The sequence below is a fragment of the Leucoraja erinacea genome, chromosome 1 (assembly GCF_028641065.1).
Source record: "Leucoraja erinacea ecotype New England chromosome 1, Leri_hhj_1, whole genome shotgun sequence".
Classification (NCBI taxonomy): domain Eukaryota; kingdom Metazoa; phylum Chordata; class Chondrichthyes; order Rajiformes; family Rajidae; genus Leucoraja; species Leucoraja erinaceus.
Genome location: NC_073377.1, coordinates 48611851 through 48628108, shown reverse-complemented (window position 1 = coordinate 48628108; position 16258 = coordinate 48611851). Strand labels below are relative to the sequence as shown.

General features: G+C 42.9%; 1 protein-coding gene across 1 annotated transcript in view; it reads left to right on the top strand.

Annotated features, from left to right (window-relative positions):
* The window catches only part of cspg4ba (chondroitin sulfate proteoglycan 4ba), a 91966-nt gene that overhangs the window by 45840 nt on the left and 29868 nt on the right, over positions 1–16258 (top strand). The window contains exon 7 of the mRNA XM_055634126.1: positions 1872–2003. Within this exon, the coding sequence (XP_055490101.1) occupies positions 1872–2003 (132 nt within the window). The remainder of the gene's footprint in view (positions 1–1871; positions 2004–16258) is intronic.

The window sequence follows — 16258 nt, the reverse complement described above, 5'->3', positions numbered from 1 at the left end:
GAGACCAAAACTGTACGCAATACTCCAGGTGTGATCTCACCAAGACCCTGTACAACTGCAGTAGAACCTCCCTGCTCTTATATTCAAATCCTTTTGCTATGAATGCTAACATACCATTTGCTTTCTTCACTTCCTGCTGCACCTGCATTCCTACTTTCAATGACTGGTGTACCATGACACCCTGGGCTCGTTGCATCTCCCCTTTTCCTAATCGGCCACCATTCAGATAATAGTCTACTTTCCTGTTTTTGCCACCAAAGTGATAACCTCACATTTATCCACATTATACTGCATCTGCCATGCATTTGCCCACTCACCCAGCCTATCCAAGTCACCTTGCAGCCTCCTAGCATCCTCCTCACAGCTAACACTGCCCCCCAGCTTCGTGTCATCCGCAAACTTGGAGATGTTGCATTCAATTCCCTCATCCAGATCATTAATATATATTGTAAATAGCTGGGGTCTCAGCACTGAGCCTTGCGGTACCCCACTAGTCACTGCCTGCCATTGTGAAAAGGACCCGTTTACTCCTACTCTTTGCTTCCTGTCTGCCAGCCAGTTCTCTATCCACATCAATACTGAACCCCCAATACCGTGTGCTTTAAGTTTGTATACTAATCTCTTATGTGGGACCTTGTCGAAAGCCTTCTGAAAGTCCAGATATAACACATCCACTGGTTCTCCCTTATCCACTCTAGTTACATCCTCGAAAAATTCTATAAGATTCGTCAGACATGATTTACCTTTCATAGTGTATCCAAGTGTATCCAAGTATCCAAGTTTCATTTAGTGTATCCAAGTATCCAATGAATGGCGGTGCTGGCTCAAAGGGCCGAATGGCCTCCTCCTGCACCTATTTTCTATGTTTCTATGTTTGGCATCAATCTTTAAAATGTTCTGTAAAAGACTCCAGTCTTGAAGTGCTTAGGCGAATGTTATACTTGGCAGATTGGCATTCAGGATGAGATCTGCTGGCACTGGTCCCATTACTGTCTCACCTTTAAACAGTAATCTAGACATGAGGGTCATAGGATTCTTGCTTGTGCTGCCTCTGCCTTGGCTCGCTGGATGATGTGGTCAAGGAGGCTATTATTATCCCCCCAGAACTACCATCAGTTTTGCCTTTCGTTGTTCTGACGTAACTAAAAATACATCCTAATGTCAGTTCCTAAATGCAATGAGAATATTTCTGGGCTTTGTTTTAAAGAAATGACACCGATTGGCTGATGTATTTTCATGGTGCCCTGGAGTTCCGTGTAATCTGCATGAAATCTTCGAAGGAACACCATAAATGGAGAAGGCAGACCTGCCCCCCCCCCCCCCCCCCCCCCCACCCCCCCCCCCACCCCCCGGCATCAGTCTGAAGAAGGGTCTCTACCCGAAATGTCGCCTATTCCTTCTCTCCATAGATGCTGCCTCACCCGCTGAGTTTCTCCAGCATTTTTGTCTACCTTCAATTTTTCCAGCATCTGCAGTTCTTTCTTAAACATTCCCTTTATCTACATGAAGTTATCCTAAAATATTAGAGCATGTCCTTGCTGGGTAAACATGTTCTGCCTCCATTTCTTTTGCTGTGGGGAACTGGGCTGTTGGATTTTGGAAGACAGACATAAAGTACTGAAGTAACTCGACGGGTCAGGCCACATCTTGGAGGGAAAAGGATGGGGTTGGTTCGCGACCCTTTTGATCGATCCTTTTCCTCTCTCGATGCTCCAGCACTTTGTGTCTATTTTTGGTATAAACCAGCATCTACAGTTCTTTGTTTCTATATGTTGGATTTTGGAGTTCCTTTGACTTAAAGTTAAGTTGTGCGGGTAACAAAAATCCGGTTGGTTCCAGGTATACTTAATTTGTCCACTCTCTATTTTCAGGAGCCATGTCAGGTGGATTTAATTTTCAGGTTACGGATGGATTAAACTTTACTCCTCGACAAATCTTCACCATTACAGCCGCAGCTTTAGTGATAAACATGGAAACAAATAACGGTTTACACATCTTCCCAGGTAAGCTGTCAGTTCCTCGGTTCTGGTCTCATCACTCTAAGTATTTTGGTAATTTAAATGAGATGCTTGAAGAGCATCCTCTCATTTTTATTAGCCCAGGGCGCATTAATTTGGACATGTTGGCACCTCTCTTCGAAGAACTTGAGAATAGACATAAAATATATCTGCTTCATGTAAAATTGAGAATGCTTGATACCTAGACAGCATGAAAAGAAAAGTATATCTTATCAGAAAGAAGAGTATTATTTACGCTGCTTTCATGCATACATTAGTTCATGAATGTTGGAGGGTGAGTGAGCTGGGAAGCTGCTCCACATGAGAGGATACAGGCACTTAAGGTGGATCAACACCTCAGATCTTTTGGCAGCAGCTTTATTTTAGATCAGGGACACCAATTGCTACAGTAAAGCTCCTGTCCCACGTTCCCGAGTTACTCACAAATTCTCCCGAGTTTTCCCCTTGATTCAAACTAGGAGATGCCAGCCATAGGTACTCGATGCAATTTCTTTTACTCGTGGACATTTTTCAACACGCTGAAAAAACGTCCCAACTTACCTGATTCCCCGAGTACTTACGGCTGGTATTACGAGCCGCTACGAAATATCTACGGACTCGCTACGGACATTCTCCGAGTTTGAATCAAGGGGAAAACTTGGGAGAATTCGTGAGTAACTCGGGAAAGTGGGACAGGGACACTCTCAACAGTTAGTAATTTTGAGGCCTACACAGTTTTTGAAATGGAACTGTGTAGTTAAAAGTTCTGTATCTATCATCATCCGCCACTCTACATCGATTGCCAACATTTCATATGTCCAGTGACCTCCATGTGTATGGGAATTGGGTTTAAGATTAAAAAAAATCTCATGTGAATCCATCCGGTAGGCGGCGCGACTCTCGTCAGCAGCGGCCTCTGCAGTCTGTCCGCGTTTTATTATTTTTTGTCTATGTTTTTATGTAGTTTTTGTTATTTTTTGTTGGGGGTGTGTGGGGGGGGGGGGGGGGGTGGGGGGGGTGGGGGGGGGGGGGGGGGGATTTTTAAATCTCTCCCTGCACGGGAGACCCGACCTTTTCCCGTCGGGTTTCCATTATCGTTGGGGCTGCAACGAGGAGCGGCCTCCAACAGGAAGAGACCGGGGACTCTGGTGCCGACGACTCACCGTCGCCGTCGCGGAGCTGGCCGAGTCCGGAGCGGGTGGAGCGGTGGAGGAGCGCTGCTGCTGCTGCGGCCCGACCGGAGAGTCGGAGGCTTCAACGGCAGGTCTGTGGACGGTGGCACCGGGAGCCCGCGGGTCCCTGGAGGGAGACCGCTTTTCAGGGCTCTCGCAACGGCGACTTCCCCCGCCCGAGTTGCGGGGTCGAAGAGCTCCTGGAGCGGGGACTGACATCACCGCCCCGCGCGGCTTGGAATGGCCGCGGTACTCTGCGAGCGCACGCCGGGGGCTCTAACACCAAGACCCGGTGTGCGACCTCGCACCACCCGGCGTGGCTTTAATGGCCGCGGGACAATCGCCATCGCCAGCCGGGGGCTTTGACTTTGACTCTGACATGGGGGGGGGGGGGGGGGGGAGAGTGCAGTGGAGAGATAAGTTTATTTGGCCTTCCATCACAGCGATGTGATGGATGTTTATGTAAATTATGTTGTGTCTTGGGTCTATTTGTTTGTAATGTATGGCTGCAGAAACGGCATTTCGTTTGGACCTCAAGGGGTCCAAATGACAATTAAATGTATCTTGTATCTTGTATTAAATGTATCTTGTATCTTGTATTAAGTTTTCTTTATGCAGAGAATCCACAAGCCCATCTCAAATTTTAATACCGAATTGCCTGAAGTTGTCCTCCCTCAATCAAGACCTGGATTATAAAGTTCAGCATATTTAGCATTGCAAAGTCAATGACTAATCTTACTCGTGATCTGCTTTTTAAGTACAAATCCCTTGGCAATTTAACGATAACAAATAAGATGTATTAAAACCAGTGATGTTGTTGATGGTGGATCACAGTTTAAAGGCAGCATTTAATGATATTTTCATCCAGAAAGGGCTTACATAATCATCAGTAAATGCAAGGTATTGTTATTAATCTTGTAACATCCTTTGGTTCGTGTTTTGTTGATATAACACTCTCTATTGCTTGTTCTCCTACCCATTCAGAGTTATAACCCTTTGTATCCTTGATGATGCCCATAGCATTTGTTTCCGAAATGAAGAACGTCAGAAGTAGAATGAGTAGCACACCATGTGACTGCCTTGCAATGCAATCAAGTCATGGTGGATCTTTACCTCTGCTTGACTTTCCTGTATAATCCTCATATCCCTTAATTCACAATATTTTAAATCAACCTTTATCTTGAACATATACTCGCTGCATTGAATCCCCACTGCTCTCTTTGGTTGAGAATGTCACCACCCTCCTAGTGAAGAAATTGCATCTTGACCGCTCCCCCCCCAATAGCCAGTCCTCATTCTGAGATTGTGACCCCTGGTTCAAGACACCCCAGCCGGAAAACAGGTTATTACTGCAATCACATAGCCATATAGCAAGAAAATGGGCCCTTCGGCCCAACCTGATGACTACCGTGCCCCATCTATTCTAGTCCCCACCTCCATTATATTTAGCCCAAAGCCCTCTAAATCTTTAAGAAGGAACTGCAGATGCTGGAAAATCGAAGGTACAAAAAAATGCTGGAGAAACTCAGCGGGTGTAGCATCATCTATGGAGCGAAGGAAATGGGCAACGTTTCGGGTTTTGGCTCTATAGATGCTGCTGCACCCGCTGAGTTTCTCCAGCATTTTTGTGTACCCTCTAAATCTTTCCTGCCAAGCCTCTTGAAGATTCTTCATGATTCAGTGAGAGGGCCTCATTCATCTGTCGTCTAGATAATAGAGACCCAGACTGCCATATCACATCTCACAAGCTAAACATGCCATCTCATAAATCAAACTTGTGAACATTTTGTGAAACTCCTATCATAAGTGCATCATTTCTTTGAGCAAGGGAGAACTACGTGTGTTGTTCTGGCTGTGGTCACACCAGGGTAATTTATTGTCTCTCTAAGGTAAATTGTCTCTACTGTTATACTCAATAAATACTAACTTTGTGGTCATTTATTTATCATTCCCTAACGGGAAAAATAAGCTTGATGTGTACTGTTTGATGTCTTTTCTTATCCTGGTTGTTGTTTTTAATATACTGTAACTGATGAACACGGCAAAACAGGCATTTTTCTGGTATTTTTAGCACTGAGTTTTATGGGAGTCTGTTGTAAGTACCAGTGCTATGATGACCGGGATCATTGTTTGAGACAGTTTCCCTGAGATTTGAGTTGCAAAGAATTACGTTGCACTCAGTGAATGCAGGAGAATTGTGTCTGGCCCTTTTGTCAGCATTTCATGGAGTCGTACAGTGTGGAAACGGGCACCTTGGCCCAACATGCCCACGCGGACCAACATGCCCCATCTACATTAGTCCCACCTGCCTGTGTTTGGCCCACGTTCCAATAAACCTATCCTAAGCATGTACTTTTGTGAAACTCATCATAAGTGCATAATTTCTTTGAGCAAGGGAGGAACTTTGTGCGTTGTTCTGGCTGTGGTCACACCAGGGTTAATTTATCTCTACTGTTAATACTCAATAAATACGAACTTTGGTGGTCATTCCATAGTTCCATCATCCCTAAAGGGAAAAAATAACTTTGATGTGTACTCTTAGCAAGGGAGAACTTTGTTCGTTGTTCTGGCTGTAACTGTCCAAAATAAACTTGTCTGTTTTCTGGTATTTTTAGCACTGAGTTTTAAAAGTTGTGATAGTATCTGCTTCAATTACCTTCTCCGGCAGCTCATTCCATATACCTACCACCATTTGAGTAAATGTTTTTTGTAAATCTTTTCCCCGCACCTTAATACTATGTCCTCTGATTCTTGATTCCTCTACTCTGGGTAAAAGACTTGATGCATTTCCCCTATCTATTCCTATCAAGATCTTATACACCTCTATAAGTTCACCCCTCATCCTCCTGCACTCCAAGGAATAAAGTCCTAACCTGCTCAACCTCTCCCCATAGCTCAGGCCCTCAAGTCCTGGCAATATCCTCGTAAATCCTCACGGCACCATTTCCAGCTTAACACCATCTTTCCTATAACAGGAAAACTGAATACAATATTCAAAATGTGGCCCTACCAATGCCTTGTACAACCGTAACGTAGACTCCTAACTTCTATTTTCAGTACTCTGACAGATGAAGGCCAATGTGCCAAAAGCCTTCTTGACCACACTATTTACTTGTGATGCCACTTTAAAAGAACTATGTATCTGCATTCTTACTCGACAACACTCCCCAGTGCCCTGCCATTCACTATGTAGGTCTTGCCTTGGTTAGAAGTCCCAAAATTCAACACCTCACACTTCTCGTTATTAAACTCCATCAACTATTCTTCAACCCGTCTGCCCAACTGAACAACATCCTGCTGCAATTTTTGACAACTAGCTTCATTATTTACTAAACCTTCCACTTTAGTGTCATCTGCAAATTTCTAAAAGCTGGTTTCTGTCAGCAAACAATATCAGTAACTCAGTATCTACTGAGGATGTAATTCGTATAAGGTTGTCTACAGGGCAACACCAAGGCATTAATAAAAATGTTGTATTTAAATAAACCATGTACCACGTGTAACTCTCTTGGAAATGTGTGACATTGATTCATTCGTATTGTATTGGTAATTGAATTGAATAATGTATTGTCACATGTGCTTGCCTACCTAAGACCATAGTCGCCACTTACAAAGTTAAAACTTCACTTACCCCCTCCCTCAGGACAGACTCCCCATGCCGGGTCCTCCTTTATTCCTTCCCTCGGCAGCGACGCCCCTCATTTCCACGTTTCCATCCTCATCCGTCAGTCGTTGTTATCACCGAACGCCACACTGACCTCTCTACTAACGCTGCCGGGTCTTCTCCGGACATCGCCGTGGCGCCGACCCAGGCCCCAATGACCCAGGCACCGATGGCTGCGGGCTTCGTCGACCCGCGAGGCTCCACCTCTGACCCGCGAGGTTCCGGCCTGCGGTGCTCTACCTCCGGCCCGCGAGGCCCAGGCCATGAGGCATTCGGAATCCGGCACCTTCGGAATCCGGCAGTGTAATTTCAGTATCTGTCCATCAAACCTTCCTCATCTGTGTTCACCTATCACTTGCCTGGCTTTGTCCTGCTCCCATATCTTTCCAACTTTCTATTCTCTACTACAATCAGTATGAAGAGGTCACAACCCAAAATGTCACCTATCCATTCCCTGGAGAGATGTTGCCTGACCTGCTGAATTACTCCATTACTTTGGGATTTGCTCAAGATTCAGCATCTACAGTTCATTGTGTATCTAAATCTTTGTAGTTCTTTTCAGTTGCTTTTGATTCCTAATTGATATTTACAGGTGCACCCTCTCCCCCCCCCCCCCCGGAAGGAGATTGGTCTACAATTATGTCTTTATTTTAATTTTATAGCTCACTTGCTTCCTCCATAGTTTAAAATGCTGGATTATCAGTTTTACTGGATTAGCAGGGTTTTACCTAAATTGCTGCAAGGTTGGTTTTACTGGCATTACATTGCAACAGTTGCTTGGGAGAGGCTTCAAGTAGGTAAAGAGATGTTGAACGACAAATGGGAGGTTTTCAAATTAGAGAAAGGGAGAGATCATGGCCAACAAGTTCCTGTTAGAGTGAAGGGCAAATCTGGCAGGATTAGGGAACCCTGGCTGATGAAGGCTGGTGAGGTTCTAGTCAGGAAAAAAGAGGCATGCTTAGGCACTGTGATCAAACACATTCCTAGATGTGTATACGGAACATATGAATACATCAATAAAGTGATACAGCATGGAAACAGGCCCTTTGGCCCAACTAGTCCATGTTGACCAAAATGCCACATCTAAACTAGTCCCATTTTCCCACATTTGGCCTATATTCCACTAAACCTTTCCCATCGATTTACCTTCCATTTGCCATACCAAGGGCATGAGGGATTACCAGGATCCTGTGAATAGCTCCAAGGAAACTGACAAGGAAACCTTCCTGTTTATTGATGATGGTGGTGGAGGAATGTGGAAAGTCCTCTTTCGGGTGCATGCTGGGAGAGTATATGGACCGCTTGATTGTGGTCCTGATTAATGCCACCTCAAGCTGGCTGCAAAACTGAAGCACTGTTACACCAAGGACCCCATCCCTGCCCTACAGAGCCCGATTATTCAAGCCTCAATCCTCCAACCCCCCCAAACTAACCTCCACGGGTCCAGGTTCCTCACTTTATTTCTACATCATAGAAGTCTACTGCCAGTTCTCAGAGCTTTCCCATAAATTCCATTTTACTCCACTTATTTATTTCTAACCTATTTTCTGTAACATGTCTGGCGATTCTTCTATCAGTCATCTGTAAGAAGGTAGTTAGGACATACCGAACCTTATTCATCTGTCTCCAATCTTCATCAATTTGGGAACACGGTAATTTCTAGGCCTTTGTATTTTATGTCCTTTTAAGTTTACAAATCACAAACAGAAATGAACAGTTTTAAAAAGGACATTAAACTTGTCATGGAAAGACTGTCACTTTAATGTATTTGCTGATTGATAATTGGGGGATATTTTAACATGATACTAAGCGCTCTTGACTCTACTGTACCATCTCATAATTCGTATACTCACAAGTTATCAAAGTATTGGCCCAAATTAAGAAAATTCAATATCACACTATTTTGAATTGAACTAGAATGATTATTAACTGTTAACCTTTTGCTGTGAAGATTTTAACACAGTTCCATAAATATACTTGGAGATTTTTTAATAGTTATGTTACACTGCAGTGTTCTGCAGTTTTAAGTGATGTTGAATGAGATAGAAGCACTGTTTCTTTGGCACAAGTTCTGGGGCAATTTGTGTTTCAAGTTTTCCAGTTTTGTGAATTGTGTTCTTTGGATAGTAAAACTATCCTAGATCCCAAGCAAGAAACTAATTACCTGCTGGCTATAAAACGTATTTGCTATACTGTGGATCAATAATTAAGGAGGAAGGCTTTTTATGAGCTGAGTAAAACATTTTATAAGATGTTCTGTAGGCAAAACAAATTGCTTATTTAAACATGTTCCATTAAATGCTGGAGTTATGCCTCATCTGAATGGTTCTGGAAAAAACACATTGATGCACCCGAGATAATTGTAAGGAAGATGTTCACTGTTGTCATTTTCCTGTGTTGCATGAACCTGTCAAGGTCTTGAGATGGTCTGCCAAAAGCACAATAGTACATTCACTTGACTAGTGAATAGTACATTCACTATTGTTGTGAATCAGATTGTGACTACAGGTAGCAGTAAAAATATATGCTATAACGATTGAAATCCAAAATTCAATCAAACGATACTTTTACAACATTTTGCAATCGAGTTTTTTTTCAGAAGTAGAATGTAATAATGCAATTTTATGGTAATTTTGAATCACTCTGGAAATTAGGCTGGATAATTCTAATGGCAATTGACACTTGCATTGCAATTGTGACATCAATGCACGCTTCCTGACATACAACAACGTTTTCAAACTGCTGTATCTGTCTTTGGTCAATTGTAGACCAAGCCATGTTTTCACAACATTATTTCCTGGGAAGCTCCATGCTTTAAAGGAGCACGCCAACACACTAGCTTTCAACTTCAGCAGCCTGGATATTATGAAACGTGTTCTTAATAAGGACTGTGGCTTTTAAACAACTACACTGCCAGTTGAGCACATAAAATATGTGCAGTGGGCTTCTGTGGGCTGGTGTTACTGGAAGATTTGGAAATTAATCCAAGGAAGGACGGAAGTATTTCGCCTTAGGCAGTCTCTCGGGATCAAGATTGCCTTGCATCTACTTGGGTGTTGTGGGTTCTGAGTTGGCTAATGAAACCAATGTGGAACTATAGTTTCCTCCACAGATGGGCAATTTCCCAATCCCATTGATTGGATGGACGGACGGATAGTTTGAGGTGTGCGCTGCTTATGTAGACCTTCTAGCTACTCTCCGTCTATTTGCATAGACTCAATTCTCTATACCATCCCAATGGTCAACCATTTGGTGAGGCCATGGGCCAGATTTTCCCAGGAGTCATTGAGGATATTGCGCATCTTCAAAAATGCTTTGTGGACATTCTTGGTTCTTCTCTGTCTGCCTATTAATCTCTTGCCACAACAAAGCTCAATGAAATGTATGTCTTGGGAGTGTGGCGTTCAGCACAGAAACAACAACACAAAATATCCAACTGAGAGTAATCAGGGCTTCAGTACTGAGGAAGTTGGCCTGGAAGGGGATGCTGATGGAAGTTTACTTATCCTTCTGCCACCACCTTCAGTTCGCCAGCACTGCATTTTCCAATTGAGAAAAATGATATTTGAAGAATCAGACCTCACACCTGGTACAAAACTCTCTGTCTGCAAGGCAGCAGTAATCTCTGCCTGTCAAGACATGAATTACCTATAGAAGGCATCCCTGGGCACTGGAAAACGCGTTCAATCGTGGCAAATGCTGAGAATGCTGTTCATCGATTACTGCTCAGCATTCAACACCATTATACCCTCGGATTACCAAACTCGGTAAACTGGGCATCGACCCCTCCCTCTGCAACTGGATACTGGACTTTCTAACCAACAGACCACAGTCTGCTAGGTTAGACAAGCACACCTCTTCAACCCTCACCCTGAAGTCTGGCGTTCCACTGGGCTGTGTGCTGAGCCCCCTCCTCTACTCGCTCTTCACCTACGACTGCACACCTGTACATGGTACTAACACCATCATCAAGTATGCTGATGATACAACGGTGATTGGCCTCATTAGCAACAACGATGAGTCGGCCTATAGGGAGGAGGTCCAGCTCCTAGCAGCATGGTGCGCTGACAACAACCTGGCCCTTAACTCCAAGAAGACCAAGGAGCTCATTGTAGACTTCAGGAAGTCTAGGGGCGGCACACACACCCCAATCCACATCAACGGGATGGAGGTGGAACGTGTTTCCAGCTTCAGGTTCCTGGGGGTCAACATCTCCGATGACCTCTCTTGGACCCACAATACCTCAACTCTGGTCAAGAAGGCTCACTAGCGTCTCTTCTTCCTGAGGAGACTGAAGAAGGTCCATCTGTCTCCTCAGATCCTGGTGAACTTCTCCCGCTGCACCATCGAGAGCATCCTTACCAACTATCACAGTATGGTATGGCAACTACTCTGTCTCCGACCGGAAGGCATTGCAGAGGGTGGTGAAAACTGCCCAACGCATCACCGGTTCCTCGCTCCCCTCCATTGAGTCTGTCCAAAGCAAGCGTTGTCTGCGGAGAGCGCTCAGCATCGCCAAGGACTGCTCTCACCCCAACCATGGACTGTTTACCCTCCTACCATCCGGGAAGCGCTACAGGTCTCTCCGTTGCCAGACCAGCAGGTCCAGGAACAGCTTCTTCCCTGCGGCTGTCACACTACTCAACAATGTACCTCGGTGACTGCCAATCACCCCCCCCCCCCCGGACACTCCTCCCACAGGAAAAACACTATGTCTGTATACATGTAAATAGATTTATTTATTGAAATCATATTCTATGTCGCTCTTCCAGGGAGATGCTAACTGCATTTCGTTGTCTCTGTACTGTACACTGACAATGACAATTAAAGTTGAATCTGAATCTGAATCAAATATGTACCTCTTTGACATTTATCCATTACCTTTACTAGGTTCTCAGAATCGGTTAAATTTTGGCAATTATAGGTTTGGTAGTTCACAACAATAATGGCACACAATAGCTTTGCAGGTCCCAACAAGTTTGCTTTACAAACATAACTTGCCTTTTATAGAGTTCTTTTCATCTTTATTGGTAGTAACTTTGGTTAGAACGCACATGGTGCAAGCACTGATATCTTATTTCCTGAAGTAGTGATTGGAGTTCTATGTGAGTCTTCTTCTATCGTGTCCATCTTCCATGTTTGAAATTTTGACATTGCTGTCATCGTCCGTCCTGAAAAGGACACAAGCTTCCGGCGACAATCAGTGGGAGCCATCACGTTGCAATAGATGATTGTGGTTGCAGAATTAGCTCAGGATACATCCAGTTTCCAGCCCCGCAACGTGGACGCTTCTGCAATGGGTCCTATGTGAGTGATCTGTTACCTGATCCAACAGTATTTCAGATGTTCACCAGTAGGGTATCTGCAGGGGGTAAAATACCACCATTTTGGGTACATATTAATCCCAATATTTGAGCCTAAAATCTGTACCCACGTTCCCTGCCCTTCCCCATTACAAGGCCATCAATCAATTAGACAACTTGAAATAAGTTTACATTTCATACCTTTTGTTATAATATCAGATTTGGGAAGTAAAATAATGAGATTTAATTTCATTTTAGGCTCTGTAGGGAATTTTTTAGTCCATCTGGACAGCAGTGTATTGTAATTGTGTATTCCTGATCAGTAAGCTTCCAAACTTGCTTATTTTGAATTTGGAGCTGATTTTTAATTGTTTTGAAATTATCCAGAAGATGCTGAAATATATACCTATTCCAATCTTCTCCCCTTCTGTCCCAAAAGGTACTAATCTGGCAGTTCAGCAGACTACCAACAAGTTACTCCAGTTCCTCGTGTGCAAGTCCAGACAATGAGTGCACAAAGCTATTCCACTGTGGAGGCTACATCGTGTGAGCCCAAACGTATTTCAAGCTGTTGATTTGCACTTTCTATGAGGCTATTAGAATAGCAAACATTTTTTTAGGACAATCACTGATTTAAGTGTTCACTCTAGTCTGAGCTGCAGACGTTAAAGGAAGCTATGTCAGATTTTTATACAAATTGAGACATTCCAGTATTATCTAGAATCAAGGAATGTTGTCTGTTTGTGATTTCCTCAGAAGCAATGTTATATCCACATTAACTGACTGAATTCCACAGAGGCTCAAGAAGAGGCTACTGATGCAGACATAACTTAAAATTTATTTGAAATCTGTAGTTTGTTTCTATTTTGTAAATTGAGGGATTTGGGGCGTTCTAATGTTTTTATTTTGTACATAGAAAAATAGTAAAATTAGGCAGTATTTCAACAAAAATAATAAAGATCGAAGCCTGGACTGCATTTAATGGTGACTCAGTAGCCAGTTTTATATCTCTTCTATTAGTTATTTCAATGGACATCATTGGTATTAAAGCACAAATAAATGTCAATTTGTTATTGTCCACTTTAGACAATCACAAAAAGTTTTAATTATCTATCTTTGTATGTTAATCCAAAAAAATGCTTTAGTTTTATTTTGCAGCTCAAATCTTGATCCTTTATATCTGTCCGTGAGCTTTTCTGTATCATTTTGAATTATATTACCTCTACAAAACATTGAATGTGTTGTTTCCTCCAAAAACCATGTGTTATCCTTCCCAGAACTTCTGGTTTGATTCATTCTAAATTAGGTTTCCACCCTATCATTGTTCTGAAATAATCCCATCAAAGTGGCAAATTACATTCAATGTGACTGCTACCATGTGAACCATCCCTTCTCAATCTGTCTTGATTACACATCCTCTGCACAAACGGTTTGTACTCTTTCCATCAACTAAGCAATCTTTTCAAAGTGTACAGGCAAAATAGAGTGATCTTGTGTTTAGTGTCATGCCAAACATCGGGACTGTTTACCGTCTGTTTTATGTTAGTACAGTGCCTCTCATTCCACCCTTTCTTTCTCCTTCCACATATATTTTGGTTCATTTGAAGTTCTAATGAATTTAGTGTATACCACATTAAATCTTATTCACTCACTGCTCCAGTTCCCATTCACTTAAATTCCTAATCTCTCAATTGGGTGAATTTAAGATGTGTGTATCACGTTAAAATCCCTGTTTGGCCTCGCACCTCCCTATTTATAATGCTTACCACCAGCTTTACAATCCCCAAATTCCCTATTCCTCCAGCTTGTGAATTTGCTTCCGATGAATGGTGAACATAAAATCTTTCTCTTCAGCTTCCTAGCAACAGCTTATTTGGGTCTCTTGCCATAAAGTGCCCACTTTTTAAAAAAAAAGATACAGCAGGGAAACAGGCCCTTCGGCGCACATTAACACTATCCCACACATACTAGGGACAATTTACATGTAACCAAGACAATTAGCCTACAAACCTGTCCGTCTTTGGAGTTGCACTGTGAAGCAATGTTGTATTATTTAAAGATGTAAATACAAGTTGGTTTTTGGAGGTTATTTTTGGTGCAGTGGGCTAAGGGATGGAAAAGTTGGAATGCACCCCTGCATTTTGTTGAAGTGTGGTGGTGCATAAGGTTGCAGCAAGGAAGGGTGGGTGTAGAATATTGGGAACCACATTACCACAAATGTAATTGCATAAGAGTCATACAGGAATGCACCCCTGCATCTGTGAACTTGGGACAAAGTTTCCATATCCTGTGAACAAGGTTCCCTTCCTGGCACTCACCGGGTTCCAGAATCGAAAAACAATTCAGAGGTCATATTTTTAATCTTCTGTGGGTGTGTCCTGTTAATACTTTGTTCAAAATAAAATTGTGTTAAATGTTTAAATATAAATTGCCTTTTGTTTTCCTTTACTCTGAATACGATGCAAGCTGGTAGAGGTGTAGAAACAAGGAACTGCAGATGCTGGGCTACAAATGAAGACACAAAGTGCTGGCGTAGCTCAGTGGGTCAGGCAGCATCTCTGGAGAACATGGATGGGTGACATTTTGGGTTGTGACCCTTCTTCAGACTAATGGGAGGGGAGAATGCCTCAAAGAAAGGAGGGGTGGGATAAAGACTGGCAGGTAACACAAGTGGGTGGGGTATTTGGTAGGCAGATGGTTGGACAAAGGCCACAAAAAAACAAGTCGAGAGACAAAAGGATTGGAGAGTTGTGAATAATGAGGCTAGAGTAAGGAATGTAGGTGGAAGAGTTGGGGAGAAATGGGTGCTAGACCTGGTGGGACAAGGTGGAGGGGTGGTGTTGTGGGGAGTTAGCTGATTGAGCTGTTGACTCACTGCCAGTGTCCTGGGTTTGATATGTCGGTATGGTTTGCACGTTCTTCCTGTGACCGCGTAGGTTTCCTTTGGATTCCTTCCATGTTCCATAGATGTGTGTATGTGTAGGCTAATTGGGCTGTCTAAATTAAATCACCCCAAATGGGTGGGGATCGGATGAGAAAGTGAGATAGCAGAACATGCGTGAGTGGTTGATTGAAGGTCTGTGAGAACTTGATGGGCCAAAGGGCCTGTTTCCATGCTCTGTAAAGGAAAATTATTAATGAGAATTGCATTTTTCATCACCTCAGTTACTTGAAAGCACTTGAGAACTAATAAGTACATTCGAATTATAATCAATGTTGTATTACAAAAATGCAGCAGAAATGTTCTCTCAGGAAAAAATTAAGAGCAACAATGTAATTAGATTATACAGATTATTATTATGAATCACTTAACAAAGGGGTTGTATGTCAGCTGATGTTAGAACTCACTACTACTTTTGTAGGAGGCTTGAATCTTTGGCCACATGATTGTGAAGCATGAGAACCAAGGTTGAAATCAATATACATTAAATATAATGCAGGCTTAAATATAATAAGGTTACCTCAATTAGAGTTAAATTTGATGGATTTTGCATCCCTTTTAGGACATCCCAAAGTAATTTGAAGCCAATTAATTGTAGTCACTACAGTGACTGGAAATTGTGAAATAAATGCACTTGCGGATGAGAATCTTATTCTACCACACACGATGCCTTGGTATAATGCTGCTGGAGCTGCACAACCATTTTAAGATGTGTAACATAGAAACATAGAAAAAAGGTGCAGGAGGAGGCCATTCGGCCTTTCGAGCCAGCACCGCCATTCATTGTGATCATGGCTGATCGTCCCCTATCAATAACCCATGCCTGCCTTCTCCCCATATCCCTTGACTCCACTAGCCCCTAGAGCTCTATCTAACTCTCTCTTAAATCCATCCAGTGACTTGGCCTCCACTGCCCTCTGTGGCAGGGAATTCCATTAATTTCACAACTCTATGGGTGAAAAAGTTTTTTCTCACCTCAGTCTTAAATGACCTCCCCTTCATTCTAAGACTGTGGCCCCTGGTTCTGGACTCGCCCAACATTGGGAAAAATGTTCATGTATCTAGCTGGTCCAGTCCTTTTATAATTTTATATGTTTCTATAAGATTTCCCCTCATCCTTCTAAACTCCAGTGAATACAAGCCTAGTCTTTTCAATCTTTCCTCATATGACAGTCCCGCCA